Source organism: Urocampus carinirostris, chromosome 16 (assembly GCF_059441175.1).
Source record: "Urocampus carinirostris isolate Australia breed hairy pipefish chromosome 16, RoL_Ucar_1.0, whole genome shotgun sequence".
Taxonomy (NCBI): domain Eukaryota; kingdom Metazoa; phylum Chordata; class Actinopteri; order Syngnathiformes; family Syngnathidae; genus Urocampus; species Urocampus carinirostris.
The window spans coordinates 9,197,487-9,220,494 of NC_142364.1; the positions used below are offsets into that span (position 1 = coordinate 9,197,487).

Below are 23,008 nucleotides of genomic sequence, written 5' to 3' on the forward strand. Positions count from 1 at the left end.
AAAATGCTCGAATTTCATGACCTTGTAATTCACGTTTTATGCGGCGTACGTGAGAGTGTGCTCCAGGTATGAATAAAGTAAAAAAATAAGAAAAAAAACCAAAGTTGTTCACCATTTGTGCCTTTTTTGTGGTTGCGAGGTTTAGCCTGCAGGGGGTGACGATGCGCAAGGATGGATTTAATGCCTTGGATGGATTTATTTTTATTTTCGTCACTCAAAATGGACATCACCCTTTTTTTTTTCTACCATCGTTTCCTTCTCTAGCCACTCATGTAAGCCACTTCGCTGGAGACTATGGCTCGCCACTAGGGATTATTATTGGTCACCAGAAGCAGGATTTTATCATTTATTAATAAGGGGGGGAAAAACGGTTTTGTGTATTTTCATGTTTTTACAATAGTAGTTTAATTTCATAATCATATTTTTGTTGTACCTGAAATTAAGGTAAAATTGAGTTAAAAAAAAAATAAAATAAATATATATATATATATATATATATATATATATATATATATTTATTTATTTATTTTCTGCTCAGCAATTTGTTAAGTTGGCAAACACACATTATATCTGTTTGAAATGGACCTGACCTTTTTCTTTCACTGTTTCCCTCTCAAGCCACCTGCCTGCAGGCTTGCCACTGCGCAGTATTGTTATCACCATGAGCAGGATTCTATCGGTTATCGGTTAGGAAAACGATAAAAACGTTTTTGTGCATCCCTTAAAGGTATTTTCATGTTTTGAAAATAGTTGATAACTTTTGTGATAGATTTTTTTTTGAACCCGGAATTTAGATACATTTATCGTGTTTTTTTTTTTTTTTTTTTTTTTTGACATATTTTTGATGCTCCAAAATTTAAGATGGCGTCAGTTTTTTTGCAGCACCAATGATCTCTGTTTGAAATGGACAGGACCTTCTTCTTCCACTGTTTCCTTCTCAAGCCACTCGCCTGCAGGATTGCCACTACGCAGTACTATTATCCGTCACCATAAGCAGGATTTTATCGGTTAACAGGTAGGAAAAATACACAAAATTTTTGTGCATCACTAAAAAGGTATTTCGATGTTTTTAAAACAGAAATTTGAATAAAGTATAGAAAAAGATTGTTTGTTTGTAAGCTTCAACTTTTCTTGATTTTTGTGCACTGAAGTTTAGCCTGCAGGAGGCGCCGATGCGCAAGGACGGATTTAATGCCGGGGATAGAATTCCAAACCCTCCACGCCCGCTTGGGATTGTTTGCCTTGCAGGCGACTAATCCTGCCGCATGAGTAGGTAGGGACACGGCAGAGGTATTTCACGATTTGCTTCTAAACAGAAAGGATTGCATTTTGTGTTTTGAAAACTGCAATTAAATGGGGAAAAAAACTCTTGTTAAGTACTTTAAACAGGCACATAGTATATGACAGTATTTTTAATTTGGAAAAGAAAAATAAATACTACACTATCCAAATCATACAATAGAAATACTACAGTAATAGTACAGAAATACAGCAGAAAACTAAATATCAAATGAATTAAAATAGCAACTTGATATATTATTTTGCTTTAATCTGAGTGTCTCAAAACCGATACTAATCCATCTAAAACAAATATTAAAAATAAATAAAACACGTAGATGTATGTATGTACTGTAAATTATTTCTCGACGCAAATGAGAAAAATTGGATATACCGTGCAGTAGTCACTCGCTGTATCGCGGTTTCGAAACTTAGCCGATTTTCATCATTGTGCATTGTGTTGTGCAGCAGACAACATACAGCGCATGCTACCACAGGGGCAGGTTGTATATTATTTCTCAACGCAAATTAGAAAAATTGGATATACAGTACAGTAGTCACTCACTGTATCGCGGTTTCGATACTTAGCTGATTTTCATTATTGTGCATTGTGTTGTGCAGCAGACAACACACAGCACATGCTACCACGAGGGCAGGTTGTATATTATTTCTCAACGTAAATGAGGAAAATTGGATATACAGTGCAGTAATCAGTCGCTGTATCGCGGGTTTTGATACTTAGCCGACTGTCATCGTTGTGCATTGTGTTGTGCAGCAGACAACACACAGCAAATGCTACCACGAGGTCAGGTTGTATATTAATTCCCAACGCAAATGAGGGAAATTGCAAATACAGGACAAAAGTCACTCGCTGCATCGCGGTTTTCGATACTTAGCCGATTGTCATCATTGTGTTGTGCAGCAGACAACACACAGCAAATGCTACCACGGGGGCAGGTTGTATATTATTTCTCAAGGCAAATAAGAAAAATTGGATAGACAGGACGGTAATCACTCGCTGTATCGCAGTTTCGATACTTAGCTGATTTTCATTATTGTGCATTGTGTTGTGCAGCAGACAACACACATCAAATGCTACCACAGGGGCAGGTTGTATATTATTTCTCAACGCAAATTAGAAAAATTGGATATACAGTACAGTAGTCACTCACTGTATCGCAGTTTCGATACTTAGCTGATTTTCATTATTGTGCATTGTGTTTTGCAGCAGACAACACACAGCAAATGCTACCACGAGGGCAGGTTGTATATTATTTCTTTACGCAAATAAGAAAAATTGGATATACAGTGCAGTAATCACTCGCTGTATCGCGGGTTTTGATACTTAGCCGACTGTCATCGTTGTGCAGCAGACAACACACAGCAAATGCTACCACGAGGTCAGGTTGTATATTAATTCCCAACGCAAATGAGGGAAATTGCAAATACAGGACAAAAGTCACTCGCTGCATCGCGGTTTTCGATACTTAGCCGATTGTCATCATTGTGTTGTGCAGCAGACAACACACAGCAAATGCTACCACGAGGGCAGGTTGTATATTCATTCTCAACGCAAATGAGAAAAATTGGATGTACAGGACCGCTGCGCGCGCATTGTTAAAGCAGATTGGCAGAGTTCAGTCAGTTTATAGCAGCCTTTTCACACAAAAAGATGGGAACAGCTTGAAAAAGCATGAAGTATGCCCTAGCAGCAACATAACTTCATTTTAGTCATCAAAGTCGTTCTTTTTATCGGCACTGGATTTCTTCCTTTGAAGGTACTGTAAAAATTGGCAAATTGGTCTTGAAATTACTTGAAAAGTGCTTGAATTTGGGAAAGGTGTGCGAACCCCTGTTATTTGTTTTTATAGCAAAGTATTTTACCGATTTCTAAGAAGCGTTTCTACTTTGAGTTTGGACTGTACTTTATATAATGTCCCATTTTTTTTCAAATAATAAGGTACTACAAGGATTTCTTCCTCCTGCGTACCAACAATGAGGAAGTAGTGCCAGGAAAATGAGAGTAAACGGGCCCCACCCTTGGCCACGCCTCCTGCATTCTCCAGGAAGCCCCTGTTCCTGGAGGCGGGCCAATCACCAAGCAGCGCCTTAAATACAAACCTTCCGACAGCCCGGTGGATTCGGGGTCCCTCCCGGAGCTGTAATCGGGCCCCTTCGACATGGACCGCTGCCCTTGTCCCTGCTTCCTCAGCCCCGAAGAGGCCGAAAGCCGGCGGATCAACCAGGCCATCGATCGGCAACTGGAACTCGACCGGAGACAGTACTCTAAATCCATCAAGCTCCTCTTTTTAGGTCAGTAGTTTTTTAATTAGGGTTCGTACGGGTGCTTGAAATCCTTAAACGCTTCGATTTTCAAAATCGTTTCAAAATGTTTTTGCTTCTTTAATGCCGTCGATCGGCAACTGGAACTCGACAAGAGACGGTACTCTAAATCCATCGAGCTCCTCTTTTTAGGTCAGTAGTTTTTCAATTAGGGTTCGTACGGGTGCTTGAAATCCTTAAACGCTTCGATTTTCAAAATCGTTTCAAAATGTTTTTGCTTCTTTAATGCCGTCGATCGGGAACTGGAACTCGACAAGAGACAGTACTCTAAATCCATCGAGCTCCTCTTTTTAGGTCAGTAGTTTTTCAATTAGGGTTCGTACGGGTGCTTGAAATCCTTAAACGCTTCGATTTTCAAAATCGTTTCAAAATGTTTTTGCTTCTTTAATGCCGTCGATCGGCAACTGGAACTCGACAAGAGACAGTACTCTAAATCCATCAAGCTCCTCTTTTTAGGTCAGTAGTTTTTTAATTAGGGTTCGTACGGGTGCTTGAAATCCTCAAACGCTTCCATTTTCAAAATCGTTTCAAAATGTTTTTGCTTCTTTAATGCCGTCGATCGGCAACTGGAACTCGACAAGAGACAGTACTTTAAATCCATCGAGCTCCTCTTTTTAGGTCAGTAGTTCTTCAATTAGGGTTCGTATGGGTGCTTGAAATCCTTAAACGCTTCGATTTTCAAAAAGTGCTTTCGACTGTTTGACTCTATAATGCTGCCAAGATGCCTGCTGTAGATAATTTTTAGAAAAGAATATACCTTTATTGTCATTGTTACACAATGGGTTGAACATATTGTGACCAATGTTCCCTCTAAGCTGCGTGTGCGCGTAATCGCGCACTACCCAGAGCTTTTCCGCGCATGAGAAAAATCTAGCCGGCTCCAAATTGTTAATTAAGAAGCGAATTAAGTCAAAGTTACAGTGCGTGAAGGTAAAAATACACGGGTTTCCCTGACGCTGTGTTTTAAATGCGGTATTTTGAAGTCGAGTCGAAGTAGAACGAAGTTGAGTAAAGTCAGTAGAGTTTTTCGAGAACCGGCTTCTTCGGCTCGGCTCACTAAAAGGAACTGGCTCTTTCGGGTCCTAAACGGCTCTTCAGGTTATTTTTGCTTCTTTCATCCCTATATGACCAAATATTATGTAAAATTATGCACAAAATGACTTAAAGGAAGGGAGGGAAATAGAACAAAAAAAAAATGAAAAAGTACTGAAACGCTGAGAAAAAAAGAAACAAAAGGAAGAGAAAAAAGAAGGAAAAATGTAGAAAAAAAAGCCAGAAAAAAAGAAAAGAAAGAAAAATGTAGGAAAAAAAGTAAATAGAGAACAAAAATAAAAAAGTTACAGCTAGGAAAAATAAACACAATGAGATTTTTTTTAAAGGAATGAGAAAAATTGGAAAAAAAACAGGGAAAAAGAAGAAAAAGTTTGTGTTGCATTCAAATAATTTCCAATAATTCCAAGTCAATCTTGTTGCTAACATTCTACTTCCACTAGAAATGTGATTAAATACAGTTCTCTATCGTTGCCATACTTGGGATTTCCGTTGCTCACTGTTGTTTCAAGCGTTGCTCCCCGACTTTGTGTGAGCGCTCAGACCCGTGGAAAATTACAGGCAACATTGATTGTGACAACGAAATTGGACGTGGCACTCCAGTTTCACATTTCACAGTGAGGATAAAAGAAAACAAAGAAGATGTTTGTATTGTCAAGTGGTTCATGTTTTTTCGGGTTTTAAGTCTTCTTATTTTCTTCATGCTGAGGTTTGAGTTTTTCCTTGCCCGCATGTTGGTTTTAGATCAGTGGATAGTTGCAATGTCAAGAACTAGAACAGAAACAGGACCCAATCGCGTGACGTTCTCACACATGCCTTTTATTTTACGGGAATTGGAGTCATGCATTTAGGAAGCCGGTCTGACTCGGAAGGACAGGAAGCCAGAGACCGACGATACCGATTCCAATTGCCCGAGTTGATATCGGACCGATGGGATCGATACCGGACAGGAAGGGACAGACGGGATTGACAACAAATCAGGATATCGATAACAGAAACCGAAGTAACAAACAAACAGGACAAAAACAGACGGAAACAAAACTGGAACCCGAAATTAAACGGTACAAAAATAAACTGGAACAATACCGGACTGGAGATATCACAGGAAAACAGAACCGAGACAGGCGGGGCCAATTGGGCACCATGGCAACCGTGACACACACGGGCGGGGCCAATTGATAACCATGACATGTAACCTGTGCAGTCAAATAATGGGGTTTGACTTCAGGGATTTTTTTTTTTTAATAACCTTCCCAAAATAAATGTAATTGCACCTCCAGTACTGTAGGGGGAAGTGTCGTTCTTTGTTTACATTTAGCCTCCACGCAGTTCATATAGCGTACAGCAGGGGTGTCAAACTCATTTTAACCCGGGGGCCACACGATAGAACAAACATTCTCTCAGGGGCCAGACTAGTAGATTAAAGAGAAAAAAAAGGGAGAAAGACATAAGAGAAAAATAGGGAGGGAGAGAGAAGTAGAGAGGGCAGGACAAAAAAAAGAGAAAGGGAGAAAGAGAGAGAGAGAGAAAAGAGAGAGAAAGAGGGAAAGAGAGAGAGAGAAAGAGGGAAAGAGAGAAACAAAATAGATGAAATGAGAAATAGAGAAGGGGTTAAAAGAGAGAAAGTATGAAATCCAAAGAGAAATACAAAGAGAGAAGAAGAAAAAGAGAAAGAGAGAAGGAGAAAGCAAGTGAGATGGAAAGAGAGAAAAATGAAAAAGGAAGAGAACAAAAGAAGGTAAAAAGACACAGAGAGGAAGAGGAACAAAGAAAGAGAAAAAGAGAGACAGCGAGAGTGAAAGAGAGATAGAGAGTGAGAGAAAAAGGAAGGAAGAGAGAGGGTGAGAGAAATCCAAGTACAGCGTTTTTGGCAACATGTGGATATATTTCAACCTGCGGCTCGTTTTTCTCTTGTGCTTCTCTAAGCGCTGTCTCGCGGGCCGGATTCAATCCCTTAGCGGGCCTGATTTGGCCCGCGGGCCGCCTGTTTGACAACTGTGGCGTACAGGCATGAGTATGAAGCGTAGACACAAAGTTCAAATGAAAAAAATATTTCACATGGATTCAGATACAGGCGACGAAAGATAGGGTAAAGAAATAAACAAAAGTCTCCTTCCGTCGCTCTTCACTGCGACCTTGAAGGGATACGAGCCTAATGTTGGCAGCGGACAGCATGAGGCCAAATGAATTAAGCATTACATTACAACCCAATCACGCTGAGGAAGAGGATTTCTTCTTCTGAGTGGGGACAGAAAATAACTGGTACTGTTGGTGGGATCACTGATAATGATAATGAATCGGTAATTATTATTCATTCGTTTTTATTGAACTGGAGAAATTGGAAAATTGGCATTGAAAGTCCTTGGAAAAGTGCTTGAATTTGGCCATATCAATATAAATGATCCAAGTTTACATTTTTTTTTACATCTACAAGCAAAAATGCATTTATTTTTTGTGTATAACTCACATTTTTAAAAAACAAATTAAAAAGTACTCGAATTTTGGGTGCATGTTATTTTAGTGTAAAATATCACTGACCTCAATCGCAAAACACCGGACGCAATGGGAATCGAGCCCGGGTTGCAGCTGCGAAAGTGCTGATGATCAAACACTAGACAGTTTGTGATATAAATGACGTATGAAAAGGCATTACTTTTATCTCAGTTATCACACTATTTTTATGCATGGTACCAGATACAACTGTTAGCAAATGGAGAACACATTTCTTTTCATCTCTTTTGTTTCTTATGTTTGTTTCTCTTTCTCTTTTTCTTTTTTTTCTCTTTCTCTCTCTTTCTCTTTCTCTTTGTTTTTTCTCTTTCTCTTTCTTTTTTCTCTTTCTCTTTATTTTTTCTCTATTTTCTCTCTTTTATTGTTCCACCCTCTACTTTTATTCTTTCTCTTTTTCTCTTTCTCTCTCTCTCTCTCTCTCTCTCTTTCCTTTTCTCTTTTTTTCTCTCTCTTTTCCTCCCTCACTATTTCTCTTTCATCTCTTTTGTTTCTTATGTTTTTTTCTTTCTCTTTCTCTTTTCTTTTCTCTCTCTCTCTTTTCTCTCTTTCTTAGTCCCACCCCCTACTTTTATCTCTTTCTCTCTCTCTCTCTCTCTCTCTCTCTCTCTCTCTTTCCTTTTCTCTTTTTCTCCCTCACTATTTCTCTTTCATCTCTTTTGTTTCTTATGTTTTTTTCTCTTTCTCTTTTTTTTTCTCTCTTTGCACTCTTTCTTTGTCCCACCCTCTCTTTCTCTTTTTTCTTTCTCCCTTTTTTCTTTCTCTCTAATCTACTAGTCCGGCCCCCGAAAGAATGTTTGTTCTATCATTTGGTCCCCGAGTTGAAATGAGTTTGACACCCCTGGTTTACGTTGCTAACATAATATATAGATATGTATATAGACATAGATGTGTAGATATATAGATAAATGTGTATACATACATAGATGTGTATATATAGATATATAGATGCTAATAGATCTATATAGATATAGGAATGCAATATCTCCTAAAGGAACTCAATTGTTGTCGTTTTTCAGGTAATTTCAGGTCCATTTCTAACTGGAAACGGTGGTTCAAATCATATTATTTCGTATGATTTTTCCGCCATACTGATTTAATGACTTCCCTGTTTTAGGAGCCCTAAACAAACACCGACGCGCCGCTTTCGTTTTCATCCCTCTCCAGAACTTTCTGGAAGGTCCTCCTCCGCTTTTCCAGCGCCAAACCGGTTGAAGCGGTTCCCAAAAAGAAAGAATTTGTTTCGCCGCCTCGGCTAATTAGTCCGTAACGAAAGTAGGGCGTGGACCGGGGCTGTCAAACGGGCGGCCAGACAACGCTCGGAGAAGCGCAAGAGAAAAACGAGCTGCAGCTTGAAATATATCCACTTGATGTTGCCAAAGCCAGGTGCCTCTCACTTAGACACTGTACTTGTATTTATTTATTTATTTATTCTCCTCTCTTTCTTTTGCTCTTTCTTTCTCTTTCTTTCTTTCTCTCTTTCTTTCTCTTTCTTTCTTTCTCACTTCCTTTCTCTTTCTCTTTCTCTCTTTCTCTCTTTCTTTGTCTTTCTTTCTCTTTCGCTCTTTTTTCTCTTTTGCTCTTTCGCTCTTTCTTTCTCTTTTGCTCTTTCTTTCTCTTTCGCTCTTTCTTTATCTTTCTTTCTCTCTTTTTTTCTCTTTCTTTCTCTCTTTCTTTCTTTCTTTCGCTCTGTCTTTCGCTCTTTCTTTCGCTCTTTCTTTCTCTCTTTCTTTCTCCCTTTCTTTCTTTCTCTCTTTCTTTCTTTCTTTCTTTCTCTTTCGCTCTTTTTTCTCTTTTGCTCTTTCGCTCTTTTGCTCTTTCTTTCTCTTTCGCTCTTTCTTTATCTTTCTTTCTCTCTTTCTTTCTTTCTTTCGCTCTTTCTTTCTTTCTTTCGCTCTTTCTTTCTTTCTCTCTTTCTTTTGCTCTTTCTTTCTCTTTCGCTCTTTCTTTTTTGCTCTTTCTTTCTTTCTCTATTTCTTTCTCTCTCTTTCTTTTGCTCTTTCTTTCTCTTTTGCTCTTTCTTTCTTTCTCTTTCTTTCTTTCTCTATTTCTTTCTCTTTCTTTCTTTCTCACTTCCTTTCTCTTTCTTTCTTTCTCTCTTTCTTTGTCTTTCTTTCTCTTTCGCTCTTTTTTCTCTTTTGCTCTTTCGCTCTTTCTTTCTCTTTTGCTCTTTCTTTCTTTCTCTCTTTCTTTCGCTCTTTCTTTCTTTCTCTCTTTCTTTCTCTCTTTCTTTCTTTCTCTCTTTCTCTCTTTGTCTTTCTTTCTCTTTCGCTCTTTTTTCTCTTTTGCTCTTTCGCTCTTTCTTTCTCTTTTGCTCTTTCTTTCTCTTTCGCTCTTTCTTTCTCTTTCTTTCTCTCTTTCTTTTTCTTTCTCTCTTTCTTTCTTTCTTTCGCTCTTTCTTTCTTTCTCTTTCTTTTGCTCTTTCTTTCTTTCTCTTTTGCTCTTTCTTTCTCTTTTGCTCTTTCTTTCTCTTTCTTTCTCTTTCGCTCTTTCTCTCTTTCTTTCTTTCTCTTTCTCTCTTTCTTTCGCTCTTTCTCTCTTTCTTTCGCTCTTTCTTTCTCTTTTGCTCTTTCTTTCTCTTTCGCTCTTTCTCTCTTTCTCTTTCTTTCTCTTTTTCTCTTTCTTTCTTTCTTTCTCTCTTTCTTTCTCTCTATCTTTCTTTCTTGCTCTTTCTTTCTCTCTTTCTCTCTAATCTAACAGTCCGGCCCCCGACAGAATGTTTGTTCTCTCGTGTGGCCCCCGGGTTAAAATGAGTTTGACACCCCTGGCGTTGACAAAACCGGCGTTGACAAAAACCGGCCTATCCACTCCTAAAGAGGTTTCTTTGTGTGTGTGTTCCCCTCCCGGCCACTAGGGACAGCGGAGAGCGGCAAGAGTACCTTCCTCAAGCAGATCCGCATCCTGCACGGCAACGGTTACTCGGAGGCTCAGCGAAAGACCTTCGTCCGGTTGGTGTGCCAGAATACCGTGACCTTCATTCAGACCCTGATCCAGGCCATGACGGTCCTCAAGGTCAACTACGAAAACAGCGGGAACATTGTGAGTTATATGCCACCGGTGGAATATTCAGGCTCAGATGCAGCCGAGCCTCTCTCCCCCTTTCTTACGTCCCTCTGTCCCAAACACTACCCACCTCGCACCTTCTGATTGGATAACCAGGTTCTGCAGGTTGTATACAATTTTAAAAAAAATGGATATACAGAAAAGTAATCACTTGCTGAATCGTGGTTTTGATACCTAGCCGACTGTCATCATTGTGTTGTGCAGCAGACAACACGCAGGAAATGCTACCATGGGGGCAGGTTGTAAATTATTTCTCAACGCAAATGAGAAAAATTGGATATACAAGGAAAACTAAGCCTAGTTCGATACTTCTGGCCGGTTTAATTTGTCACTTTTTTCCTTCTCTAGCCACTTTTATCAGCCAGTTGGTTGCAGTTTAAGGCTCGCTGCTACAGTGATTTTTAGCTGCTTCCTTTTCTTTCTTTAGTGTCACCCGCATTTTACGGCTGGTAAGTTATTTTTAGAGCTGCTTTTCTTTTTGTTTAGTGTTACTCGACTTTTACAGCTTGTCATGTAAGCGAACGAAGCCAAGTCCGATGATTTCGGCCTGTTTAATTGTTTCCACTTTTTCCTTCTCTAGCCACCTGTATCAGCCAGTTGGTTGCAATTAAGGCTCGCTGCTACAGTGATTTTTAGCTGCTTCCTTTTTATTCTTTGGTGTCACTCGCCTTTTACAGTTGGACATGTAAGCGAATTTAGCTTAGTCCAATGATTCCGGCCTGTTTAATTTTTTCCACTTTTTCCTTCTCTAGCCACCTATATTAGCCAGTTGGTTGCAGTTTAAGGCTCGCTGCTAGTTATTTTTAGCTGCTTCCTTTTTATTCTTTGGTGTCACTCGCCTTTTACAGTTGGTCATGTAAGCGAATTTAGCTTAGTCCAATGATTTCGGCCTGTTTAATTTTTTCCACTTTTTCCTTCTCTAGCCACCTATATCAGCCAGTTGGTTGCAGTTTAAGGCTCGCTGCTAGTTATTTTTAGCTGCTTTTCTTTTTGTTTAGTGTCACTCGCCTTTTACAGTTGGTCATGTAAGCGAATTTAGCTTAGTCCAATGATTCCGGCCTGTTTAATTTTTTCCACTTTTTCCTTCTCTAGCCACCTATATCAGCCAGTTGGTTGCAGTTTAAGGCTCGCTGCTAGTTATTTTTAGCTGCTTTTCTTTTTGTTTAGTGTCACTCGCCTTTTACAGTTGGTCATGTAAGCGAATTTAGCTTAGTCCAATGATTCCGGCCTGTTTAATTTTTTCCACTTTTTCCTTCTCTAGCCACCTATATCAGCCAGTTGGTTGCAGTTTAAGGCTCGCTGCTAGTTATTTTTAGCTGCTTTTCTTTTTGTTTAGTGTCACTCGCCTTTTACAGTTGGTCATGTAAGCGAATTTAGCTTAGTCCAATGATTCCGGCCTGTTTAATTTTTTCCACTTTTTCCTTCTCTAGCCACCTATATCAGCCAGTTGGTTGCAGTTTAAGGCTCGCTGCTAGTTATTTTTAGCTGCTTTTCTTTTTGTTTAGTGTCACTCGCCTTTTACAGTTGGTCATGTAAGCGAATTTAGCTTAGTCCAATGATTTCGGCCTGTTTAATTTTTTCCACTTTTTCCTTCTCTAGCCACCTATATCAGCCAGTTGGTTGCAGTTTAAGGCTCGCTGCTAGTTATTTTTAGCTGCTTTTCTTTTTGTTTAGTGTCACTCGCCTTTTACAGTTGGTCATGTAAGCGAATTTAGCTTAGTCCAATGATTCCTGCCTGTTTATTTTTTTCCACTTTTTCCTTCTCTAGCCACCTATATCAACCAGTTGGTTGCAGTTTAAGGCTCGCTGCTAGTTATTTTTAGCTGCCACCTTTTTGTCCTTTAGTGTCACTCGCCTTTTACAGATGGTCATGTAAGCGAATTTAGCTCACTCCAATGATTCTGGCCTGTTTCATTTTTTTTCCACCTTTTCCTTCTCTAGCCACCTATTTGGTTGCAGTTTAAGGCTCGCTGCTACAGTTATTTTTAGCTGCTTTTCTTTTTGTTCTTTAGTATCACTCGCCTTTTACAGCTGGTCATGTAAGCAAACTAAGCCTAGTCTGATAACTCCGTCTGGTTAAATTTTTCACGTTTTCCTTCTCTAGCCACCTATATCAGCCAGTCTGTTGCAATTAAGGCTCGCTGCTTCCTTTTTATTCTTTGGTGTCACTCGCCTTTTACAGTTGGTCATGTAAGTGAACGAAGCCAAGTCCGATGATTTCGGCCTGTTTAATTGTTTCCACTTTTTCCTTCTCTAGCCACCTGTACCAGCCAGTCGGTTGCAGTTTAAGGCTCGCCGCCACAGTTGTTTTTAGCCGCTATTCGAAACCGTAAAGTGAAAACTCGGCGAGGCGGGTGGCACGGTATCCCAGAGGTCTCCTGTAAAGTTAACACTAGCGCCCCCTTGTGGCCGTTACAGGATCTGGCCGAGCGCATCAGCCAAGTGGAGGCGGAGAAGGTCAACAGGTTGGAGGGATGGCAAGTCAAAGCCATCAAACTTCTGTGGAGCGATCGAGGCCTTCAGAGATGCTACGAGCGAAGACGGGAGTTCCATCTCTCCGACTCTGCAAACTAGTAGGGTTTTTATTTTGGGGCGTAAAAAAAAAAAAGAAATAAAAACCAAAAGTGCTTATTGACTCCACCGCCGTTTCAGTTTCTTGGATGACGTGGACCGGATCAGCGCCCAGAGTTACGTCCCCAGCTTGCAGGACATCTTGAGGGTCCGCGTCCCCACCACGGGGATCATCGAGTACCCCTTTCGAATCAAGGGAGCCCAATTCAGGTGAATCTTCAGAGATTTTTGTTTTGTTCTAGGGCTTTTTCATATTCCACCTTTTTATTTAAACATCGAGTGAATTTTCATTCATCGAACCAAAAACGGATTTTCCTATTTCTCCATTTTTATTTTACGCTTTGAGACACGTTTCGAATTTTTTACTCGTCATTTATTATATTTTGGCGGGAAAATATGACGACAAAATTAAATTGACTGTTTATTCTATCTATCTATCTCTCTATCTCTAGATCTATCTATGTATATATATCTACCTATATATCTATCTATATATGTATCTCTATCTATCTATATATCTATCTCTATCTATATATCTATCTATATCCATCTATAAATCTATCTATATATCTATCTCTATCTGTATGTCTCATCTCATCTCATTAGCTGCACCGCTTATCCTCAGTAGGGTCGCAGGGGTGCTGGAGCCCATCCCAGCAATCATCGGGCAGTGGGCAGGGGACATATATAATATCTATATCTATATCTCTATCTATCTATCTCTATCTATATATCTTCTATCTATGTCTATCTCTAAATCTGGCTATCGCGATATCTATATCAGTCTATTGCTATCTCTATCTCTATGTATCTATCACTATATCTATCTTTATTTATGTCTATCTCTATATCTGTCTATCGCTATCTCTATATCTATCTCTATCTCTATCTTTCTGTATCTATCTATGTCTATATCTGCCTATCTTTATCTCTATATCTGTCTATTGCTTTCTCTATTTCTACCTATGTATCTGTCTCTATATCTATCTCTATACATATCTATATCTCTTTTGCTTTATCTATATCTGTCTATCGCTTTCGCTATATCTGTCTATCGCTATCTCTATATCTATCTCTATATATACATATTTCTATATCTATATCTATTTCAATATCTATCTAACTCTATCTATATCTATCTCTATATATATCTATGGCTATCTCTATATCTTTCTATGGCTATGTCTATTTCTATATCTATCTATCTCTATCTCTATATCAATCTATCTCTATCAATATTGGTCTGCCTGTCTCCCCCCTCTCACACTATCTATCTATCTCTATCTATCTATCTAGACGTCTATCTATCTAACTATCTAGACGTCTATCTAACTAGACATCTATCCATCTATCTATCTAGACAACTATCTCTATCTAGACGTCTATCTAGATTTCTATCTGTCTATCTAGACGTCTAAGTATCTATCTAGACGTCTATCTATCAATCTCTATCTATCTAGACGTCTATCTAGACGTCTATCTAACTAGACATCTATCCATCTATCTATCTAGACGTCTATCTATCTAGACGTCTATCAATCTCTATCTATCTAGACGTCTATCTATCTCTATCTATCTAGACGTCTATCTAACTAGACATCTATCCATCTATCTATCTAGACGTCTATCTCTATCTAGACGTCTATCTCTATCTAGACGTCTATCTAGATTTCTATCTGTCTATCTAGACGTCTATCTATCAAACTCTATCTTTCTAGACGTCTATCTATCTCTATCTAGACGTCTATCTAGACGTCTATCTAACTAGACATCTATCTATCTAGACGTCTATATCTAGACGTCTATCTAGATTTCTATCTGTCTATCTAGACGTCTAAGTATCTATCTAGACGTCTATCTATCAATCTCTATCTATCTAGACGTCTATCTCTATCTAGACGTCTATCTAGATTTCTATCTGTCTATCTAGACGTCTATCTATCAATCTCTATCTTTCTAGACGTCTATCTATCTCTATCTAGACGTCTATCTAGACGTCTATCTAACTAGACATCTATCCATCTATCTATCTAGACGTCTATATCTAGACGTCTATCTAGATTTCTATCTGTCTATCTAGACGTCTAAGTATCTATCTAGACGTCTATCTATCAATCTCTATCTATCTAGACGTCTATCTAGACGTCTATCTAACTAGACATCTATCCATCTATCTATCTAGACGTCTATATCTAGACGTCTATCTAGATTTCTATCTGTCTATCTAGACGTCTAAGTATCTATCTATCTATCTAAGAAAGCCCTTTTAGAAAGAATCTCATAAAAGGCCTGTTCGGCATTTGCGAAAAGCCACAAATAGCAAGTGGAACAAGGTGGTCTGGTCAGATGAGACCAACATCGAAATTTTTGGGCTGAATGCAAAGTTTGGCATACGGGTAACACCGCACATCTCCCTGAAAACACAGTCCCCACTGTCAAGCATGGTGGTGGCAGCATCGTGCTCTAGGGTGGGCTTTCTTCACGGGGACTGGGAAGATGCTTAGAGGTGATAGGAAGATGTACGGAGCTAAAAACAGGGCGGTTCTGGCAGAATATCTGTTGGGAGTCTGCAAGAGAGTGGCTAGAAAATGAAACCGTGGTAAGTGAGTTCATTCTTTTAACATGTGCCTTGTAAAAACAGGATGGTGGACGTGGGCGGTCAACGCGCGGAAAGGAGGAAGTGGATCCACTGCATGGACAACGTGGTCTCCATCATCTTCCTGGCCGCCCTCAACGAGTACGACAGCGTCATGCTCGATAACCCGGACCATGTAAGCCAGGGGTGTCCGACTCGTTTGAACTCGGGGGGCCACACCATAGAACAAACATTCTGTCGGGGGCCGGACTAGAAGATCAAAGAGAAGGAAAAAGAGAGATAAAGAAATTAGAAAAAGAGGGAGGGAAGAGAAGAAACAAGAGAGAAAACAAAAGAGATTAAAAGAGAAGTCGTGAGAGAGGGGGAAAGAAAGGGAGAGGAAGAAAGAAATCCAAAGAGAAAAAGAAAGACAGAAGGAGATAAAAGAGCAAAGAAAGTGTGAAGGGTAGGGAGAGAAAGAGAGTGAGAGAGGAGAGAGAGAGAGAAAATAAGTGTGTGAGAGAGAGAGAGAGAGACAGAGAGAGAAAATAAGTGTGAGAGAGAGACAGAGAGAGAAAAAAAATAAGTGTGAGAGAGAGAGAAAATAAATGTGTGTGAGAGAGAGAAAATAAATGTGTGTGAGAGAGAGAGAGAGAGAGAGAAAATAAGTGTGTGAGAGAGAGGGAGAAAATAAGTGTGTGAGAGAGAGAGAGAGAGAAAATAAGTGTGAAAGAGAGAGAGGGAGAAAATAAGTGTGTGAGAGAGAGGGAGAAAATAAGTGTGAAAGAGAGAGAGAGAGAGAAAATAAGTGTGTGAGAGAGAGGGAGAAAATAAGTGTGAAAGAGAGAGAGAGAGAGAAAATAAGTATGTGAAAGAGAGAGAAAATAAGTGTGTGAGAGAGAGAGAGAGAGCAATTAAGTGTGTGAGAGAGAAAATAAGTGTGTGAGAAAGAGAAAATAAGTGTGTGAGAGAGCGCAAATAAGTGTGTGAGAGGGAGAGAGTGAGAAAATAAGTGTGTGAGAGAGAGAGAGAAAATAAGTGTGTGAGAGAGAGAGAAAATAAGTGTGTGAGAGAGAGAGAGAGAGAGAGAAAAAAAGTGTGTGAGAGAGAGGGAGAAAATAAGTGTGAAAGAGAGAGAGAGAGAGAAAATAAGTATGTGAAAGAGAGAAAATAAGTGTGTGAGAGAGAGAGAGAGAGAGAGAGAGAGAGAGAGAGAAAATAAGTATGTGAAAGAGAGAGAAAATAAGTGTGTGAGAGAGAGAGAGCAATTAAGTGTGTGAGAGAGCGCAAATAAGTGTGTGAGAGGGAGAGAGGGAGAAAATAAGTGTGTGAGAGAGAGAGAGAGAGAGAAAATAAGTGAGTGAGAGAGAGAGAGATTTGAAAGTCCTTAAAACGTTGGATTTGGCTGTGAAAAAGGTGTACAAACCCTGACTTAAATCCATTGTCTCCACCCACCCTTTGCATCCGCTCGTTACTCCACTGAACCAGCTCAAGTCACATCACACCATAATTCAATACAAATTTCATTTCCCCTTACTGTATATGACACATAAGTAGTACTTTGTATTTTGTTCTTTTACTGTCTTGGGGTGCTGAGGGTTCAGAACGCATAGCCAAAAGATGGAGAAGAGACCGGCATTTCCACACGGGGGCAGATTTCATTTCTTCAATAATTTAGCGAAGTGAACCGCATCGAATATATAGCCGAATTAGTGTCGCTCGAGTCTGTCAAGCCTCCTCTCTCGATCTTCTGCTTTCATCTACAAGTTTTTTTCCCGCAAGCCGGTGTGCCGGCTCCTCCCATGGGCGTGCCAGGAAAGCCCCCACGTGGGGTCCACTCCCTCGCCTCGATGTCTGGAGAAACTCAAAACAGCAGAGCGTTTATCAAAAACAATGCCTGCCGTCCTTCGTCAGAGTCCTGTTATCAAAATTCCCCAGCCAAAACATTTTGCATTTGGACCTGAAGCCCACTCCGTGAAAATCTTCATTGCGCTCGATAAATGTAACTTGTATTTCATCGTATAAAATCCTTTATAGTCAAATCCTTCAGCAGGGGAACATGAAAAAGACAAGCAACGATCCGACGGCTTTTGCTGGTGGCACTGTCCTTAATCACCCCTCTCCTAATTAGCGACGCTATCCCTCACTATACAACAATTCACGTCGTATCCCGGGGTTCTATCGTACGTTTTATGATTGAATCCTGAAAATTATTTTTCTTGTTTTCTTCAGAACCGCTTACAAGAAAGCCTGGCTATGTTCGAGATTATTGTCAAGTACCCGTGGTTTAGCCAGACCTCCTTCATCCTCTTCCTGAACAAGAAAGATCTCCTGGAGGAGAAGGTCCAGCGTTCCAACGTGGCCGATTACTTCCCCGAGTACAAGGGTACGTGAGCCTTTCTGCTTTGTACCGTCAATTCCGCACCTGATTATAAGCCGCACCCACCACATTTGAAGAGGATAACCGCTTTTTGTACTTACACAAGCCGCGCCTGTATACAAGCCGCATGCGCCCACATGAAAACACAATCACAAAATTAACCCAAACCCGACTTTGAGTCCCGCGATTGTAACTGAATATAAAGTACACAGTCCAAAAACCGCAGCCGGCAAAATGAACGGAAAATGATACCGGTACTTAAGGTTTGAGGCAGACCTGCAGAGTCTGGGTTGAATGTTGTGTTTTCAAGGACAAAAGATACTTAAATTGCACTCTATATCTCTCTCTCTATCTCTCTCTATCTACATCTACCTTTCTCTATCTACATCTCTATACCTCTATCTCTATCTACCTCTCTCTATCTCTGTCTCTTTCTCTACCTCTCTCTCTCTCTCTCTATCTCTCTATCTCTCTATCTATCTATCTATCTATCTACATCTACCTCTTTCTATCTACATCTACATCTTTATCTCTCTAGCTCTCTATCTCTCTCTATCTACATCTCTATCTCTCTAGCTCTCTATCTCTCTCTATCTACATCTCTATCTCTCTAGCTCTCTATCTCTCTCTATCTACATCTCTATCTCTCTAGCTCTCTATCTCTCTCTATCTACATCTCTATCTCTCTAGCTCTCTATCTCTCTCTATCTACATCTCTATCTCTCTAGCTCTCTATCTCTCTCTATCTACATCTCTCTACCTCTATCTACCTCTCTATCTACATCTCTATATCTATCTGTCTATCTACATCTACCTCTCTCTATCTACATCTACCTCTCTCTATCTACATCTTTCTACCTCTATCTACCTCTCTATCTACATCTACCTCTCTCTGTATTTCTCTATTTCTGTAACTGAATATAAAGTACACAGTCCAAAAACCGCAGCCGGCAAAATGAACGGAAAATGATACCGGTACTTAAGGTTTGATGCAGACCTGCAGAGTCCGGGTCCCGTTGAAAATAATCCAAGGGAAAAAAAGTATATTTCCAAAGGTAAGGGTGGGAAAAATATATATCCACTATTGTCCGCCGTGTCCACAAACAGGTCTCACCTTTACTCCACTTCCCATCAGCCTGCGTTTGCTCCACCCCTTCTTTTTGATTCGCACGTGGAAAACATATCAGAATAAGTCTCTCAAATATATACATTACAAAAATATACAGTTGCAGTTACATATTATACACGGTTACACATATTCACAAAGAAAGACGGTACACCGAGAGAGTTTTCAAAGCTTTATTAATCATAATATAACTTTCATCCCAAACCGTGCCTGTGACAGGTAGCAATACGCTACTAGCAACACGCTCTCAACACAGTGGGTCTGTTAAAAAAAAAACATACCGTACTTGTAAAAATCACGGTAAACCTCTTCCTCTTTATAACTGTCTTCCCCAATATCGGACAGAAACCTTGTCGTATAGACAATTTGTGCACAAGCTAAGAAGTTGCAGTCTTCCTCGGCGCATATATTCCACCGGTCTAAATCTTACCTTTTGTACTCGAGCGCCGAAAAATGACATAAATTGGCCGCATCACTGAATAAGTCGCAGGGTTGAACGTTTGGGAAAAAAAGTAGCGGCTTATAGTCCGGAATTTACGGTAATTGTATTTGAATGTGGAGGCGTTCCACCAGGTTGGATTCTCCGCCCACTGATGTTTTCATGGCATCTGTTATTCAGTGAGAATATGGATGGTAAAGATAAAGAAAGATAAAGAAAGTACAATGATGATCAGATGATTTTGTTACACTTTAGAAGTCATATTTAGGATTTACTTTGCAAAATTAGACATTTTGGAAATTTAGAATACTGTTTTTCCACATTTGGATTTTTTTTTATTGAAATAAAAAAAGAACTTTCTCGCGAGGAGTCTCTTTCTGTCTCTTTTCTGTTCTCTTTTCTCTTTCTTTCTCTCCATTTCTCTTTCTCCTTTCTTCTCATGCCTTTTTCTTTTTCTCCCTTTTCTCTTGCGCTCGTTCCCCTTTGCTGTCTTTCTTTCTTTTTTTGGTCTTTTTTTTTTTTCCTTGTTTTTTTTCCTTCTTTCTTTTTCTTTATCTTTCTTTCTTTCCCTGTTTCTCTGTCTCTTTCTTTCTGTAATTCTTTCTCTTTCCATTCCTATCTGTGTTTATTTTTGTCTTTATTTTTGCTGTAGTTCCCCTTTGCTCTTTTTTTCTTTCTTTGTTTTCTTAGTTTTTTTTCTTTATTTTCCTTTTTCTTTTTTTCTTTTTCTTTCTTTTTTTCTTTCCCTGTTTCTCTGTCTCTTTCTTTTTATAATTCTTTCTTTTTTCATTCCTATCTGTTTATTTTTGTCTTTCTCCCTTTATTTTTGCTTGCTGTAGTTCCCCTTTGCTCTTTTTTTCTTTGTTTGTTTTCTTTAGTTTTTTTTCTTTATTTTCCTTTTTCTTTTTTTCTTTTTCTTTCTTTTTTTCTTTCCCTGTTTCTCTGCCTCTTTCTTTCTATAATTCTTTCTCTTTTCATTCCTATCTGTGTTTATTTTTGTCTTTCTCCCTTGATATTTGCTTGCTGTAGTTCCCCTTTGCTCTTTTTTTCTTTGTTTTTATTCTTTATTTTCTTTTTTTCTTTTTTTCCTTTTCTTTCTGTTTTTCTGTCTCCTTTTCTCTCTGTATTTCTTTTTTCATTCATATCTCTTTATTTTTGTCTTTCTCCCTTTTTCTCGCTCTAGTTCCCCTTAGCTCTTTCTTTTTTTCCTTTTTTTTTCTTTCTCAGTCTATTCTCTTTCTCTCTCTGTAGTTCTGTCTTTCTCTTTCTTTACTTCTTTCTTTTCCTCTCTCTTTCTATTGAATTGTCTCTTCTTTCTCCTTATTTCTTTCTCTTGTACTTTCTCTTTTCTATCTTTCTCTCCATCTATCTTTTTGCCTCTCATACTCTTTCTCTTTCTTCACTTTTATCTCTCTCTCTCTTGCTCTTACTCTCTTTCTATTTATTTCTCTCTCTCTCTCTCCTCCTTGCTCTCTTTCTCCTTACTTTTTTCTCCCGTTCTTTCTCTTTCTCCCTTTATTTTTGCTTGCTGTAGTTCCCCTTTGCTCTTTCTTTTCTTTGTTTGTTTTCTTAGTTTTTTTCTTTATTTTCTTTTTTCTTTTTTTCCTTTTCTTTCTGTTTTTCTGTCTCCTTTTCTCTCTGTATTTCTTTTTTCATTCATATCTCTTTATTTTTGTCTTTCTCCCTTTTTCTCGCTCTAGTTCCCCTTAGCTCTTTCTTTTTTCCTTTTTTTTCTCTTTCTCTCTCTGTATTTCCGTCTTTCTCTTTCTTTACTTCTTTCTTCCCCTCTCTCTTACTATTGATTTGTCTCTTCTTTCTCCTTATCGCTTTCTCTTGTACTTTCTCTTTTCTATCTGTCTCTCCATCTATCTTTTTGCCTCTCATACTCTTTCTCTTTCTTCACTTTTATCTCTCTCTCTCTTGCTCTTACTCTCTTTCTATTTACATATCTCTCTCTCTCTCTCTCCTCCTTGCTCTCTTTCCCTCTCTTGGTCTCTTTCTCTTTCCTTTTTTTCTCCCGTTCTTTCTCTTCTCCTTTCTCCCTCTCGTGCTCTCTCTTTCCCTTCTTTCCCGGCCCCCGTGAATTCTCCTTTATCTCAGTCGGACGCTAGTACACCAATGCCGACTGGTCTTTCTCAGCACCCTTGTAACGTCAACTCTTGGATTGAACCCGGGGACTTTTTTCGCCGGCAGGGCCCCCGAGGGACGCCAAACGCGCCCGAGAATTCTTCCTGGAGCTTTACAAGGCCCCTCACAAGGGCCACAACAAGCCCCTTTTCATGCACTACACCTGCGCCACCGACACCACCAACGCCAGGGTGGTCTTCAAATGCGTGGAGAACACGCTCTTCCAGGAAATCCTCAGCTTCAGCTACGATCAAGTTTAGCTAACCAAAACCGCACTCGGCTCAGGTGACGGACTCTAGAACAGGGGTGTCGGACTCATTTTAACCCGGGGGGCCACACCATAGAACAAACATTCTGTCGGGGGCCGGACGAGTAGATTAAAGAGAAAGAAAAAGAGAGATCAAGAAATAAGAGAAAGAGGGAGGGAAAAGGAGAGAGGGCGGGATAAAGGAAGAAAAGAGAGGGAGAGAGCGTGAGAAACAAAAGATGAAAAGTCGTGAGAGAGGGGGAAAAGAAAGAGGAAGAAAGAAATCCAAAGAGAAATAGAAAGACGGAGGGAGAGAAAAGAGAAAAGAAAGCGTTGAAGGGTAGGGAGAGAAAAGAGAGAAAAGGAAAAAAGGAAGTTACAGCAAAAGAAGTTAAAAAGACACAGAGAGAGAAAGAGACAAAGAGCAACAAAGGAAGAGAAAAAGAGAGACACAGAGAGTGAAAGAGACAGAGTGGGAGAGAAGGGGTGGAAAAAAAGAGGGAGGAAGAAAGAAATCCAAAGAGAAATAGAAAGACAGAAGGAGAGAAATGAGAAAAGAAAGCACGAAGGGTAGGAAGAGAAAAGAGAGAAAAGGAAAAAATGAAGTTAGAGCAAAATAAGTTAAAAAGACACAGAGAGAGAAAGAGACCAAGAGCAACAAAGGAAGAGAAAAAGAGACACAGAGAGTGAAAGAGGCAGAGTGGGAGAAAAGGGGTGGGAAAGAAAGAGAGAGGAAGATAGAAATCCAGAGAGAAATAGAAGAAGGAGAGAAAAGAAAGGCTAGGAAGAGGGAAAGAGAAAAGAGGGAAAAGGAAAAAAGGGAAGTTAGAGCAAAAGAAGTTAAAAAGACACACAGAGAGAAAGAGACAAAGAGCAACAAAGGACGAGAAAAAGAGAGACACAGAGAGTGAAAGACAGTGGGAGAAAAGGGGTGGAAAAGAAAGAGAGAGGAAGAAAGAAATCCAAAGAGAAATAGAAAGACAGAAGGAGAGAAAAGAGAAAAGAAAGCGTGAAGGGTAGGAAGAGAAAAGGAAAAAAGGAAGTTAGAGCAAAAGAAGTTACAAAGACACAGAGAGAGAAAGAGACAAAGAGCAACAAAGGAAGAGAAAAAGAGAGACACAGAGCGTGAATGAACAGAGTGGGGGAAAAGAAAGGGAGGAAGAAAGAAATCCTAAGAGAAATAGAAAGACAGAAGGAGAGAAAAGAAAGCGTGAAAGGTAGGAAGAGAAAAAGAGAAAAGAGAGAAAAGGAACAAAGGAAGTTAGAGCAAAAGATGTTAAAAGACACAGAGAAAGAGACAA

General features: G+C 39.5%; 1 protein-coding gene across 1 annotated transcript; it reads left to right on the forward strand.

Annotated features, from left to right (window-relative positions):
- The first annotated feature begins 3,409 nt into the window (after positions 1-3,409).
- On the forward strand, positions 3,410-22,312 carry LOC148350153 (guanine nucleotide-binding protein subunit alpha-14-like). The gene is made up of 7 exons (XM_088320114.1): positions 3,410-3,591; positions 10,034-10,218; positions 12,661-12,815; positions 12,895-13,023; positions 15,455-15,584; positions 17,621-17,774; positions 21,527-22,312. Exons 1-7 carry the CDS (start codon positions 3,459-3,461, stop codon positions 21,718-21,720), a joined length of 1,080 nt encoding a protein of 359 aa, XP_088176240.1. The 5' UTR covers positions 3,410-3,458; the 3' UTR covers positions 21,721-22,312.
- The last annotated feature ends 696 nt before the right edge of the window (positions 22,313-23,008 follow it).

Excerpts from the sequence above, each read along its gene's own strand:
- LOC148350153 (XM_088320114.1), top strand. The coding sequence starts at position 3,459 with ATGGACCGCTGCCCTTGTCCCTGCTTCCTCAGCCCCGAAGAGGCCGAA. Across the intron at positions 3,592-10,033 it reads CATCAAGCTCCTCTTTTTAG|GGACAGCGGAGAGCGGCAAG; the intron begins GTCAGTAGTTTT and ends CCCGGCCACTAG. Across the intron at positions 12,816-12,894 it reads CTCTCCGACTCTGCAAACTA|TTTCTTGGATGACGTGGACC; the intron begins GTAGGGTTTTTA and ends CCGCCGTTTCAG.